Source organism: Oncorhynchus kisutch, linkage group LG13 (assembly GCF_002021735.2).
Source record: "Oncorhynchus kisutch isolate 150728-3 linkage group LG13, Okis_V2, whole genome shotgun sequence".
NCBI lineage: Eukaryota > Metazoa > Chordata > Actinopteri > Salmoniformes > Salmonidae > Oncorhynchus > Oncorhynchus kisutch.
Genome location: NC_034186.2, coordinates 70,626,865 through 70,642,246, shown reverse-complemented (window position 1 = coordinate 70,642,246; position 15,382 = coordinate 70,626,865). Strand labels below are relative to the sequence as shown.

At 41.6% G+C, this 15,382-nt stretch overlaps 1 protein-coding gene across 3 annotated transcripts in view; it reads right to left on the bottom strand.

Moving 5' to 3' along the window:
- The window catches only part of LOC109901650 (basal cell adhesion molecule), a 129,822-nt gene extending 128,447 nt beyond the window's left edge, over window positions 1-1,375 (bottom strand). For all 3 annotated transcript variants that reach the window (XM_031787094.1, XM_031787095.1, XM_031787096.1), the window contains exon 1: window positions 1,115-1,375. In XM_031787094.1, the coding sequence (XP_031642954.1) occupies window positions 1,115-1,184 (70 nt within the window). In that variant the 5' untranslated portion in view covers window positions 1,185-1,375. The remainder of the gene's footprint in view (window positions 1-1,114) is intronic.
- Window positions 1,376-15,382: the final 14,007 nt, after the last annotated feature.

Below are 15,382 nucleotides of genomic sequence, written 5' to 3'. Positions count from 1 at the left end.
GATAGATTTTATTTTAAAGATGATGAGTGAGAGGCAGTGGTGAGGGAGAGCAATAGATAAGTATAGAGAGAGGGGGAGAGAGAAAGAGAGAGATGCAGTGCCTTGGCCAAATGGACACACCCTACCCTAAAAGACCAAACAGCCTACAGAACCGCACTCGTTATTTATATAACTCAACATGTATGTAGCCTAGTAACCGTTTTATCCATAAGAGACAAGAGAACAGTGGAGTGGAAAAACTAAATGATAGCGTTTGAAAGCATGAAACGTTGCTCAAATGTGGGGCAGATAATGCAAACTATAAATAAATCATAAGGTTAGTGTTATCTACCGGTAAGGTTATGAGTAGGCCTACCCATAATTCATAAAGGCACACATATCAATCAATTGAATAACACTCGGTATAGTCCGAGGCACATCACACCCCATCCGACGCATTCTGAACAGCTAGCTCATTGATCATAGATCAAATACATAGCGGTCATTCCGGCCGAGACAGCCCGCCGGGGCTCAGCTACAGGCTACTGCAGTCCGTTGTGCGCTCGGAAGTGCACTCTGCTGCGGAGCAAGGGGTTCCCACACCGCTACAAAGGAAAAGTGCGGTCTGGGTTAACCCCTAAAACATCTCACGATTTAAACATGATCCGTCACTTCGTTCAAAATGTGCTGCGCATCAAAGAGTTGGCCTACATGTAAGTATTTTTTTCTCTAATAATTTAAAAATAGTTCACTGACAAGTCCAGCATTTCTCCAGACACAAATGCCGAGATTTTCAAAGTCTCGATTTACACCTGTTATTTTGGCACCGACTGGCACTCAATAACAGGTTGTTTTCACATAAAGCGGGTGACAAGAACAAATTGCCAAAGGAAACAAAATATGCACAAGGTACAATAAAGTTGTATAACCCACTAACGCATGTAAAACACTTTCGTAATGTGATACGCAGTCCATAGCCTACTATGATATAACGCACTGCGATAGTTGAAGGAGAAACAACCGTACAGGCAATGAAGAGATTCATAGCCTCCAGCCAAGAGGAACCAGCAGCAGTGGGCGAAAACAACATTTACTTTCTAATATAAAACAGACGTGTTATAAATCTACGTCTTACCTTGCAATGAAAAGCAAAGCAGCAAGGTGCACGAGAGCGAAGCGCGTCCAAATGCTGCCATCCCGTCCATGGCTCGATCTGTAACTTTTACAGTTGTATTTAGCTGTTTTTCTTTAGGTGTTTCTGTCGTTATGTATTTGTGGAAGCAGCAAGTCTTCAGTCGTCCAGAGTTGTTTCTCCCTCGCCCTCTCTCTCTCCGTCTCTCTCAATAAAGCGAGCGCTATCCCCCCCTCTCTCTCACAGCGAGAAATCTGATGCTTGTGGCAGTCTTGGTTGATGTATTTCCACAAAAGGTGACCCACGCCCCCTCCCTCTCTCTCTCTCTCTCTCTCTCTCTCTCTCTCTCTCTCTCTCGCTACACCTCAGTTGCCATGAAAAGACTTGCTTTACTATTCACATATGCGTATATCGATGGTGGCGGTTTTTGAAAATTTAAAATAGATTTTCAAAAACAACATTAACACCGATGTGGAAAGTAAAAACTCTTGCCAACTCCAAACACTATTTTTTGTTCCTTAGCCTTCAACGTCTATTATTAGGTTATTACAGATAATACATTAACAATATAGGCTAATGACATATATTTTTTATTTTCATTCATAACCAACAATAAGAACAATAATACACAGCCTACTACCTTGTTAGTTAATATCAGCTGTGGATAAAATCAGATTCAGAATCATATAGTTGAAAATCTCCAGTCCGTTCATATTCTGCATTTTTTATAGCCTACACACATTAGTCTCCCTAGCCCAACGTAGCCTACACACATTAGTCTCCCTAGCCCAATGTAGCCTACACACAATAGTCTCCCTAGCCCAACGTAGCCTACACACAATAGTCTCCCTAGCCCAACGTAGCCTACACACAATAGTCTCCCTAGCCCAACGTAGCCTACACACAATAGTCTCCCTAGCCCAACGTAGCCTACACACAATAGTCTCCCTAGCCCAACGTAGCCTACACACAATAGTCTCCCTAGCCCAACGTAGCCTACACACAATAGTCTCCCTAGCCCAGCGTAGCCTACACACATTAGTCTCCCTAGCCCAGCCTACACACAATAGTCTCCCTAGCCCAGCATAGCCTCCCTAGCCCAGCATAGCCTACACACATTAGTCTCCCTAGCCCAGCATAGCCTACACACAATGATTCTACCCACAGTAGGCTAACAGACAATAACAACCCAGCAGACTAGTTTAGTATACTCATACGATTCATTCCTAGACATGTAATCCATTCTCCTTCAGGCATTTTGCTTACTAACCCCCATAGGCAATTCATGGATATGGGAGGGATAAGTGGCTTATAACAATATAATTCCAACTTGAATTCATTGAGTGTGTATTCTGTGACCTGGAGTTGGTTTTGGTTCAATCTGCTATACACTGGGAGGTTAGGAAGTATATACAAAGTCTGTGAACTACGAGACAGAGTGATCTGTGTAGGATGTAGACTACTGTGGAGACTTAAATAACCAGGAGTGTCTACTGGTAATACTTGTTCCACGCAGAGCAGTTGACTTTTAACACACATTGCTGGGATGGTTGGGCCAAAACAGCTGTCTGATATATGATATTTGTTTTCCCCTGTGGAAGTGGAGATGGGATACGCTTCACTCACACACATCACTCACACGACAACAGGGAGGGGTCTGCAATCTGATGTGCATAGTAGGCTCCACACACACACACAAACACACACAAACAAACACTAGTGTAGTTACACCAGTGATCCACTGAGGGACACGAGCAGCAGTTTATACTTACAGCGTGATGGGTGATGGGACAGCTATGTCATTACCATGGTGATACACACACGGCCAAGACACCAGAAGGAAAGCACCTTTCCCACACTCTGCACTCAGTAATATCAATAACACTAGTCATCTCAGATATTGACCGTTCTGAGTTATCTGTGGCGTGTTGGAGATGGGTCAGAGAGACAGAGACACAGCGACACAGAGATAAGCTCAGCCTAAACCTAGATGCTTGTGCTGAGCTGACCTGATATCAGGGTGAAGGGGAGTAGTGGGTAACCTAGTGATTTACTATGTCCTTACCTAATGGACTCCTGCAGGACGGGAGAGAAGAGGATAACATTCTGGTGCACAGCCTCTCTCTGACCCCATTCTAAGCCCCTCACTATGCAGAGGTAGTCAGCTTGGGTATTTATTTATTATGGATCCCCATTAGCTGCTGCTTTACTCTTCCTGAGGTCCAGCAAAGTTGAGTCAGTTTATAAAATTTTAAAAACATTACAATACATTCACAACACACGGTGTGCCCTCAGGCCCCTACTCCACCACTACTGCATATCTACAGTACTAAATCCATGTGTATGTATAGTGTGTATGTTAGCATGTGTGTGTGTATGTATGGGTCTGTGCCAATGTGTGTGTTGCTTCACAGTCCCCGCTGTTCCATAAGTTGACTGCCATACTCACTGGTGTGGCTCACCTTTGGTTTGAACTTGTGTAATACTACAGTCTATGTCGCGTCTGCTATACACCCTGTACACCCATGGGACCTGACACCTTTTCATGTATAGCTTTCTCTTCCGCGGGGAACTGGGGATACCAGAATACTAGGACTATAATCTTTGAAAGGGTGCTATTTGTAACCAAAAATGTTTTTTATCTGAACTGATAGAGGGCTATCTGGAACCTTTTTCAGAGGGTTCTCCGACAGGGACAAATGGTTCTACATAGCACTCTTTTCTTCTGAGAGTACCTGACAGGGAGTTGGTACAGGTTGGTACAGCTGATCACGTAGTGCTCTTGTTTCAATTCTGAGCACACTAACAGTATTAGAGGGCTTCTGGTGAATGTGAGTCATAGTAGACAGTATCACTGCCTGGAAAAGAGCTGAGTGATCCTCCGTTAGGTCTGTGCCAAGACCAGAGATGAGAGAGAGAATGAGAAGGGAGATGATTTTGTCAGATGTCATCTGTCCTATAATACTAAAGGAAGCCATAAGGATTCACCTGAGCTCATAGTCTCCTCTCTCATTTCCTCATTTCTCTTAACCTACATATTCCTGTCTTTCCCAGAGGCTATATGTTAACTATCCTCTGGAATTAAAGAACCCAACCACCTCTTATATCCTCTCCTCATTATTCTTTCATTTTATCCCTTCCTTCCTTTGTACTACCCCCCCCCCCCCCCTCTATACCCGTGTCTTTATCCCCCAGCTTTACCCTAAAGTTTCACCATCACCTATTATATTGGGAACCAGAGGTTCTTTGTGGAACCAAAACGTGTTCAATATGATCCAAAAAGAGTTCTATCTGGTACCTTTTTTCAGAGGGTTCTCCTACAGGGACAAATGGTTCTATAGGGCACTCTGTTTTTTCTGAAAGTGTACATGAACGCACTTTAACCTCTATCGGATTTAGGTATGTCATTTTAGGTGAAAATTGGGGGGGGAAATGGTCCGATCCTTAAGAGGTTTTAAATCTCCAAAATATTGATTTGAATGTTCTATTTACGTTGTTTAGTCGTTAAACAGATACTCTTATCCAAAGAGACATGGTTATGTTTAGGCTTCCGATAAGTGCATTCCACTAAGGTCAGTGAGACAACCACATATCATCTAGCATTGAAATCATTGAATAACTTTTCTCCCATTTATATAGAGTCAAAACTATCCCCTGAGTGCCAGTTTAAACAGTCAACCCATAGGAAGAGTAGTATGGAATGTGAAAGTTGGGAGTTAATGATGCTGGTTAACCATTGATGGCACTTTGTGTCCCGGAGTCCGTCACTGTTTCAGTCTGACTGTCTATCTTTATGTGAGATGCCCAGCACAATGCTGCCTACTCTGACAGTAGATCCGTGGGAGGGAGTCTGACATTTCCACAGCAGCCTACTGGTCTGCCAAATAAGATGTGTTACAAGACAATAGGACTATTTACTAGTCACAGGCTGTGGGTCTACAGTCAGACCATGGGCCAATGGGGGTGTCATACAGTAGCATACAGTAGGTCATCTTGTATGGTCATGTTGTGGTTATACCTGTAACAGTAAAGACAAACATGGGATCAGCAAACAGTGTGCAGGACTACAGTATTCTATAGCAGGCCTACTGTTTCCACAGGGATCTAGGAACCTTGTGGTCATAAGCTTTAGGTGTTTTTAGGCTGAACACTATAGGCTCTAGGTGTGTTTAGGCTGAACACTATAGGCTCTAGGTGTGTTTAGGCTGAACTCTATAGGCTCTAGGTCAGAGTGCTCAGGTCATAATCCTTAACCTAGGATTCTGCTTTACACGGCCACCAATCAGTGCAGATTAAACCTATGAAGGCAGATAGGTTGAGATGGTGTCCATTTAATTCAGCATGCACATTGCACACTAACAATAGGCTCTGCTTTTGATGTACTGCACTAACGGTAATCTGAGCTGTGATTGGGACTGATGAGGTATAAGATCATTTACTACAGCTCATTATTCAGGGCGATAAAAAGATACGAGGTGAAAAGTTTAAAAGGGTAAAGTTCAAGATCACAGTTTGAAATGTACATGTTACATTTTTCTCCCCATGATGACTCAGTCAAAACGATAGCTCTGTTGAGCCCTCAAACCAGCAAAGTGAATAACTTGGCATTAGTCCAGCTATTTTAACACTCCTTCTCCTATAAAAATGTATATTTTTTGTGGGAAATTAATTAGAATATATTCTCACCTCCAAACCTTAATTTCTCTCTACATGTGTTTGACTTTCTGCCTACGTACAGTATCTTACACGCCTCCGGGACAGTTTGGACCTTTATCGCGACTGCACCAATCCAAATCCTGCTTCGCTTCTGCACTCTACCCTCAGGCTACGAATATGAAATACATAAATCATGTTAAAGAATAATAACAGGCAAACTCTACAAGAATCACAGAAATATAATGTTGGACTTACATTGGCCAGTTTCATGTCTCTCCAGGGAAAGATGCATATATCCTAATTAAATCAGACAGGTACTGTATACATATTATTGGCAAGATAGTTATTATTAATAATGTTGACTAGTTCATGTTTACTGTAACCTGAGGCAAATATTCACATTCCACTGAACAGCCATCAAACACAGATCATGTTACCAGTATGTAAATCTCATAGATAACAAGTATAATGTTTATAGTTGTTGATGCAAACCAGATCCTCTGGCAACGTTCAGAATATTCCCTGGAATGAATGGCTAACTGTCAGCTCTGCCTGTGTATTCCTGAGTAGCTAAGTGCTGCACTGTAGGTCTACTATGGTATCTGCCTAGTGCTCAGAGTGCCTCAACTCTATCTGATCATGTGCATTCTTTAGCTGCCTCCTTGTTTCCCTAATGTTCAGTCTGTCTTGTGTTTGTGCACCTGTGTGTGCACATCCATACTGTATCTTCATACTTCATACTCGTCGCCAAACCCACTGGCTCCATGTCATCTACAAGACCCTGCTAGGTAAAGTCCTTCCTTATCTCAGCTCGCTGGTCACCATAGCATCTCCCACCTGTAGCACGCGCTCCAGCAGGTATATCTCTCTAGTCACCCCCAAAACCAATTATTTCTTTGGCCGCCTCTCCTTCCAGTTCTCTACTGCCAATGATTGGAACGAACTACAAAAATCTCTGAAACTGGAAACACTTATCTCCCTCACTAGCTTTAAGCACCAACTGTCATAGCAGCTCACAGATTACTGCACCTGTACATAGCCCACCTATAATTTAGCCCAAACAACTACCTCTTTCCCTACTGTATTTAATTAATTAATTAATTTTGCTCCTTTGCACCCCATTATTTTTATTTCTACTTTGCACATTCTTCCATTGCAAATCTACCATTCCAGTGTTTTACTTGCTATATTGTATTTACTTTGCCACCATGGCCTTTTTTGCCTTTACCTCCCTTCTCACCTCATTTGCTCACATTGTATATAGACTTGTTTATACTGTATTATTGACTGTATGTTTGTTTTACTCCATGTGTAACTCTGTGTCGTTGTATCTGTCGAACTGCTTTGCTTTATCTTGGCCAGGTCGCAATTGTAAATGAGAACTTGTTCTCAACTTGCCTACCTGGTTAAATAAAGGTGTTCTCAACTTGCCTACCTGGTTAAATAAAGGTGTTCTCAACTAGCCTACCTGGTTAAATAAAGGTGAAATAAAAAATAAATAAAAATAAAAATCTTGAGTGGGGCCATCTGTGTATGTCTAGTGAAGTCTGCTCTGTCACATCTCTATTGAAGTAACCCCCATGAGAGAGGCCCAGGCTGGGCCTCCCCTGAGACAGACTGGTGCGTGCACACACACGAGCACACACACACATACACACAACGTCTGCCTCCTAGCCCATGCCTAAACATACCATCTGCTGTCAATTGATTATAATTGTTTTTAATTTTATTTAACTAGGCAAGCCAGTTACGAACAAATTCTTATTTACGGGGAACAGTCTTATTTACGGGGAACAGTGGGTTGTTCAGAGGCCAAACAACAGATTTTTACCATGTCAGCTTGGGGATTCAATCCTGCAACCTTTCTTTTACTGACCTAACATTCTAACCATTAGGCTACCTGCCGCCCCAAATAACATGTATTGATTTGGACTGTCAACACCAGAAGTGTACGTTACCCTGTCCTGAAGAGGGGGTTACCCTGTCCTAAAGAGGGAGTGACCCTGTCCTAAAGAGGGAGTGACCCTGTCCTAAAGAGGGAGTGACCCTGTCCTAAAGAGGGGGTGACCCTGTCCTAAAGAGGGGGTGACCCTGTCCTAAAGAGGGGGTGACTCTGTCCTAAAGAGGGGGTGACTCTGTCCTAAAGAGGGGGTGACCCTGTCCTAAAGAGGGGGTGACCCTGTCCTAAAGAGGGCGTGACCCTGTCCTAAAGAGGGCGTGACCATGCATCACCCTGACCAACAAATTCTTTTCATGTCTTGTATTTTTTTTTTCTCTCTCTATCTTTTTCCCTCTGTCATTCTCTCTCTCAAATGATGGTATTATGGCCGCAGTGACTCGGCAGTGAGGGAAGAAGGACTGTAACTCACGCACAATGACAGGAGTGTTGGAGAGTTGGCATAATACAACTCTTTGTGTTCCGGGAGGGAGGGAGGCGGGGCGGGAGAGGGAGGGGTGTGCGTGCGTGTGTATGTGGCTGTCAGCTATAAGTGAAAGCCCAGCTCTAACATTGTGGGTCAAGGTTAAGGAGGTTAAGGAGTCAAGGTTAAGGAGGCCGCTGGCTGGCTAGCTGACTCATTGACTGGCTGGCTGGCGTGTGCTAGGCTGCCAAGGAAAGCCAGGCGGGTAGCTAACATGCCGTTTATCACACCGCTGTGGCAGACCACGGGCGCCGGCCATGTTGAGAGAGCAGCTCTTAATCACATTCTAGCTGATTCACCCAGTTTTGTAGATTATGTATACTAAATGTCTGCACTGTTCCTTTTCATTTAGAAACAAGAACTGCAGTAGGGAAGGGTTAGGCTAAACCTTTCATTTAGAAACAAGAAGTGCAGTAGGGAAGGGTTAGGCTAAACCTTTCATTTAGAAACAAGAACTGTAGTAGGGAAGGGTTAGGCTAAACCTTTCATTTAGAAACAAGAACTGGAGTAGGGAAGGGTTAGGCTAAACCTTTCATTTAGAAACGAGAACTGTAGTAGGGAAGGGTTAGGCTAAACCTTTCATTTAGAAACAAGAACTGCAGTAGGGAAGGGTTAGGCTAAACCTTTCATTTAGAAACAAGAACTGCAGTAGGGAAGGGTTAGGCTAAACCTTTCATTTAGAAACAAGAACTGTAGTAGGGAAGGGTTAGGCTAAACCTTTCATTTAGAAACAAGAACTGCAGTAGGGAAGGGTTAGGCTAAACCTTTCATTTAGAAACAAGAACTGTAGTAGGGAAGGGTTAGGCTAAACCTTTAATTTAGAAACAAGAACTGGAGTAGGGAAGGTTTAGGCTAAACCTTTCATTTAGAAACAAGAACTGCAGTAGGGAAGGGTTAGGCTAAACCTTTCATTTAGAAACAAGAACTGGAGTAGGGAAGGGTTAGGCTAAACCTTTCATTTAGAAACAAGAAGTGCAGTAGGGAAGGGTTAGGCTAAACCTTTCATTTAGAAACAAGAACTGTAGTAGGGAAGGGTTAGGCTAAACCTTTCATTTAGAAACAAGAACTGGAGTAGGGAAGGGTTAGGCTAAACCTTTCATTTAGAAACGAGAACTGTAGTAGGGAAGGGTTAGGCTAAACCTTTCATTTAGAAACAAGAACTGCAGTAGGGAAGGGTTAGGCTAAACCTTTCATTTAGAAACAAGAACTGCAGTAGGGAAGGGTTAGGCTAAACCTTTCATTTAGAAACAAGAACTGTAGTAGGGAAGGGTTAGGCTAAACCTTTCATTTAGAAACAAGAACTGCAGTAGGGAAGGGTTAGGCTAAACCTTTCATTTAGAAACAAGAACTGTAGTAGGGAAGGGTTAGGCTAAACCTTTCATTTAGAAACAAGAACTGGAGTAGGGAAGGTTTAGGCTAAACCTTTCATTTAGAAACAAGAACTGCAGTAGGGAAGGGTTAGGCTAAACCTTTCATTTAGAAACAAGAACTGTAGTAGGGAAGGGTTAGGCTAAACCTTTCATTTAGAAACAAGAACTGCAGTAGGGAAGGGTTAGGCTAAACCTTTCATTTAGAAACAAGAACTGGAGTAGGGAAGGGTTAGGCTAAACCTTTAATTTAGAAACAAGAACTGCAGTAGGGAAGGGTTAGGCTAAACCTTTCATTTAGAAACAAGAACTGTAGTAGGGAAGGGTTAGGCTAAACCTTTCATTTAGAAACAAGAACTGCAGTAGGGAAGGGTTAGGCTAAACCTTTCATTTAGAAACAAGAACTGGAGTAGGGAAGGGTTAGGCTAAACCTTTAATTTAGAAACAAGAACTGCAGTAGGGAAGGGTTAGGCTAAACCTTTCATTTAGAAACAAGAACTGCAGTAGGGAAGGGTTAGGCTAAACCTTTCATTTAGAAACAAGAACTGCAGTAGGGAAGGGTTAGGCTAAACCTTTCATTTAGAAACAAGAACTGCAGTAGGGAAGGGTTAGGCTAAACCTTTCATTTAGAAACAAGAACTGTAGTAGGGAAGGGTTAGGCTAAACCTTTCATTTAGAAACAAGAACTGCAGTAGGGAAGGGCTAGGCTAAACCTTTCATTTAGAAACAAGAACTGCAGTAGGGAAGGGTTAGGCTAAACCTTTCATTTAGAAACAAGAACTGTAGTAGGGAAGGGTTAGGCTAAACCTTTCATTTAGAAACAAGAACTGTAGTAGGGAAGGGTTAGGCTAAACCTTTCATTTAGAAACAAGAACTGCAGTAGGGAAGGGTTAGGCTAAACCTTTCATTTAGAAACAAGAACTGCAGTAGGGAAGGGTTAGGCTAAACCTTTCATTTAGAAACAAGAACTGCAGTAGGGAAGGGTTAGGATAAACCTTTCATTTAGAAACAAGAACTGTAGTAGGGAAGGGTTAGGCTAAACCTTTCATTTAGAAACAAGAACTGTAGTAGGGAAGGGTTAGGCTAAACCTTTCATTTAGAAACAAGAACTGCAGTAGGGAAGGGTTAGGCTAAACCTTTCATTTAGAAACAAGAACTGCAGTAGGGAAGGGTTAGGCTAAACCTTTCATTTAGAAACAAGAACTGTAGTAGGGAAGGGTTAGGCTAAACCTTTCATTTAGAAACAAGAACTGCAGTAGGGAAGGGTTAGGCTAAACCTTTCATTTAGAAACAAGAACTGTAGTAGGGAAGGGTTAGGCTAAACCTTTCATTTAGAAACAAGAACTGTAGTAGGGAAGGGTTAGGCTATACCTTTCATTTAGAAACAAGAACTGTAGTAGGGAAGGGTTAGGCTAAACCTTTCATTTAGAAACAATAACTGTAGTAGGGAAGGGTTAGGCTAAACCTTTCATTTAGAAACAAGAACTGTAGTAGGGAAGGGTTAGGCTAAACCTTTCATTTAGAAACAAGAACTGCAGTAGGGAAGGGTTAGGCTAAACCTTTCATTTAGAAACAAGAACTGGAGTAGGGAAGGGTTAGGCTAAACCTTTAATTTAGAAACAAGAACTGCAGTAGGGAAGGGTTAGGCTAAACCTTTCATTTAGAAACAAGAACTGCAGTAGGGAAGGGTTAGGCTAAACCTTTCATTTAGAAACAAGAACTGCAGTAGGGAAGGGTTAGGCTAAACCTTTCATTTAGAAACAAGAACTGCAGTAGGGAAGGGTTAGGCTAAACCTTTCATTTAGAAACAAGAACTGCAGTAGGGAAGGGTTAGGCTAAACCTTTCATTTAGAAACAAGAACTGTAGTAGGGAAGGGTTAGGCTAAACCTTTCATTTAGAAACAAGAACTGCAGTAGGGAAGGGTTAGGCTAAACCTTTCATTTAGAAACAAGAACTGTAGTAGGGAAGGGTTAGGCTAAACCTTTCATTTAGAAACAAGAACTGCAGTAGGGAAGGGTTAGGCTAAACCTTTCATTTAGAAACAAGAACTGCAGTAGGGAAGGGTTAGGCTAAACCTTTCATTTAGAAACAAGAACTGCAGTAGGGAAGGGTTAGGATAACCTTTCATTTAGAAACAAGAACTGTAGTAGGGAAGGGTTAGGCTAAACCTTTCATTTAGAAACAAGAACTGTAGTAGGGAAGGGTTAGGCTAAACCTTTCATTTAGAAACAAGAACTGCAGTAGGGAAGGGTTAGGCTAAACCTTTCATTTAGAAACAAGAACTGCAGTAGGGAAGGGTTAGGCTAAACCTTTCATTTAGAAACAAGAACTGTAGTAGGGAAGGGTTAGGCTAAACCTTTCATTTAGAAACAAGAACTGCAGTAGGGAAGGGTTAGGCTAAACCTTTCATTTAGAAACAAGAACTGTAGTAGGGAAGGGTTAGGCTAAACCTTTCATTTAGAAACAAGAACTGTAGTAGGGAAGGGTTAGGCTATACCTTTCATTTAGAAACAAGAACTGTAGTAGGGAAGGGTTAGGCTAAACCTTTCATTTAGAAACAATAACTGTAGTAGGGAAGGGTTAGGCTAAACCTTTCATTTAGAAACAAGAACTGTAGTAGGGAAGGGTTAGGCTAAACCTTTCATTTAGAAACAAGAACTGTAGTAGGGAAGGGTTAGGCTAAACCTTTCATTTAGAAACAAGAACTGCAGTAGGGAAGGGTTAGGCTAAACCTTTCATTTAGAAACAAGAACTGCAGTAGGGAAGGGTTAGGCTAAACCTTTCATTTAGAAACAAGAACTGTAGTAGGGAAGGGTTAGGCTAAACCTTTCATTTAGAAACAAGAACTGTAGTAGGGAAGGGTTAGGCTATACCTTTCATTTAGAAACAAGAACTGTAGTAGGGAAGGGTTAGGCTAAACCTTTCATTTAGAAACAAGAACTGTAGTAGGGAAGGGTTAGGCTAAACCTTTAATTTAGAAACAAGAACTGTAGTAGGGAAGGGTTAGGCTAAACCTTTCATTTAGAAACAAGAACTGTAGTAGGGAAGGGTTAGGCTAAACCTTTCATTTAGAAACAAGAACAGTAGTAGGGAAGGGTTAGGCTAAACCTTTCATTTAGAAACAAGAACTGCAGTAGGGAAGGGTTAGGCTAAACCTTTCATTTAGAAACAAGAACTGTAGTAGGGAAGGGTTAGGCTAAACCTTTCATTTAGAAACAAGAACTGTAGTAGGGAAGGGTTAGGCTAAACCTTTCATTTAGAAACAAGAACTGCAGTAGGGAAGGGTTAGGCTAAACCTTTCATTTAGAAACAAGAACTGTAGTAGGGAAGGGTTAGGCTATACCTTTCATTTAGAAACAAGAACTGTAGTAGGGAAGGGTTAGGCTAAACCTTTCATTTAGAAACAAGAACTGTAGTAGGGAAGGGTTAGGCTAAACCTTTCATTTAGAAACAAGAACTGCAGTAGGGAAGGGTTAGGCTAAACCTTTCATTTAGAAACAAGAACTGCAGTAGGGAAGGGTTAGGCTAAACCTTTCATTTAGAAACAAGAACTGCAGTAGGGAAGGGTTAGGCTAAACCGTTCATTTAGAAACAAGAACTGCAGTAGGGAAGGGTTAGGCTAAACCTTTCATCTAGAAACAAGAACTGCAGTAGGGAAGGGTTAGGCTAAACCTTTCATTTAGAAACAAGAACTGTAGTAGGGAAGGGTTAGGCTAAACCTTTCATTTAGAAACAAGAACTGCAGTAGGGAAGGGTTAGGCTAAACCTTTCATTTAGAAACAAGAACTGGAGTAGGGAAGGGTTAGGCTAAACCTTTCATTTAGAAACAAGAACTGGAGTAGGGAAGGGTTAGGCTAAACCTTTCATTTAGAAACAAGAACTGCAGTAGGGAAGGGTTAGGCTAAACCTTTCATTTAGAAACAAGAACTGCAGTAGGGAAGGGTTAGGCTAAACCTTTCATTTAGAAACAAGAACTGCAGTAGGGAAGGGTTAGGCTAAACCTTTCATTTAGAAACAAGAACTGTAGTAGGGAAGGGTTAGGCTAAACCTTTCATTTAGAAACAAGAACTGCAGTAGGGAAGGGCTAGGCTAAACCTTTCATTTAGAAACAAGAACTGCAGTAGGGAAGGGTTAGGCTAAACCTTTCATTTAGAAACAAGAACTGTAGTAGGGAAGGGTTAGGCTAAACCTTTCATTTAGAAACAAGAACTGTAGTAGGGAAGGGTTAGGCTAAACCTTTCATTTAGAAACAAGAACTGCAGTAGGGAAGGGTTAGGATAAACCTTTCATTTAGAAACAAGAACTGTAGTAGGGAAGGGTTAGGCTAAACCTTTCATTTAGAAACAAGAACTGTAGTAGGGAAGGGTTAGGCTAAACCTTTCATTTAGAAACAAGAACTGCAGTAGGGAAGGGTTAGGCTAAACCTTTCATTTAGAAACAAGAACTGCAGTAGGGAAGGGTTAGGCTAAACCTTTCATTTAGAAACAAGAACTGTAGTAGGGAAGGGTTAGGCTAAACCTTTCATTTAGAAACAAGAACTGCAGTAGGGAAGGGTTAGGCTAAACCTTTCATTTAGAAACAAGAACTGTAGTAGGGAAGGGTTAGGCTAAACCTTTCATTTAGAAACAAGAACTGTAGTAGGGAAGGGTTAGGCTATACCTTTCATTTAGAAACAAGAACTGTAGTAGGGAAGGGTTAGGCTAAACCTTTCATTTAGAAACAATAACTGTAGTAGGGAAGGGTTAGGCTAAACCTTTCATTTAGAAACAAGAACTGTAGTAGGGAAGGGTTAGGCTAAACCTTTCATTTAGAAACAAGAACTGTAGTAGGGAAGGGTTAGGCTAAACCTTTCATTTAGAAACAAGAACTGCAGTAGGGAAGGGTTAGGCTAAACCTTTCATTTAGAAACAAGAACTGCAGTAGGGAAGGGTTAGGCTAAACCTTTCATTTAGAAACAAGAACTGTAGTAGGGAAGGGTTAGGCTAAACCTTTCATTTAGAAACAAGAACTGTAGTAGGGAAGGGTTAGGCTATACCTTTCATTTAGAAACAAGAACTGTAGTAGGGAAGGGTTAGGCTAAACCTTTCATTTAGAAACAAGAACTGTAGTAGGGAAGGGTTAGGCTAAACCTTTCATTTAGAAACAAGAACTGTAGTAGGGAAGGGTTAGGCTAAACCTTTAATTTAGAAACAAGAACTGTAGTAGGGAAGGGTTAGGCTAAACCTTTCATTTAGAAACAAGAACTGTAGTAGGGAAGGGTTAGGCTAAACCTTTCATTTAGAAACAAGAACTGCAGTAGGGAAGGGTTAGGCTAAACCTTTCATTTAGAAACAAGAACTGTAGTAGGGAAGGGTTAGGCTAAACCTTTCATTTAGAAACAAGAACTGTAGTAGGGAAGGGTTAGGCTAAACCTTTCATTTAGAAACAAGAACTGCAGTAGGGAAGGGTTAGGCTAAACCTTTCATTTAGAAACAAGAACTGTAGTAGGGAAGGGTTAGGCTATACCTTTCATTTAGAAACAAGAACTGTAGTAGGGAAGGGTTAGGCTAAACCTTTCATTTAGAAACAAGAACTGTAGTAGGGAAGGGTTAGGCTAAACCTTTCATTTAGAAACAAGAACTGTAGTAGGGAAGGGTTAGGCTAAACCTTTCATTTAGAAACAAGAACTGCAGTAGGGAAGGGTTAGGCTAAACCTTTCATTTAGAAACAAGAACTGCAGTAGGGAAGGGTTAGGCTAAACCGTTCATTTAGAAACAAGAACTGCAGTAGGGAAGGGTTAGGCTAAACCTTTCATCTAGAAACAATAACTGCAGTAGGGAAGGGTTAG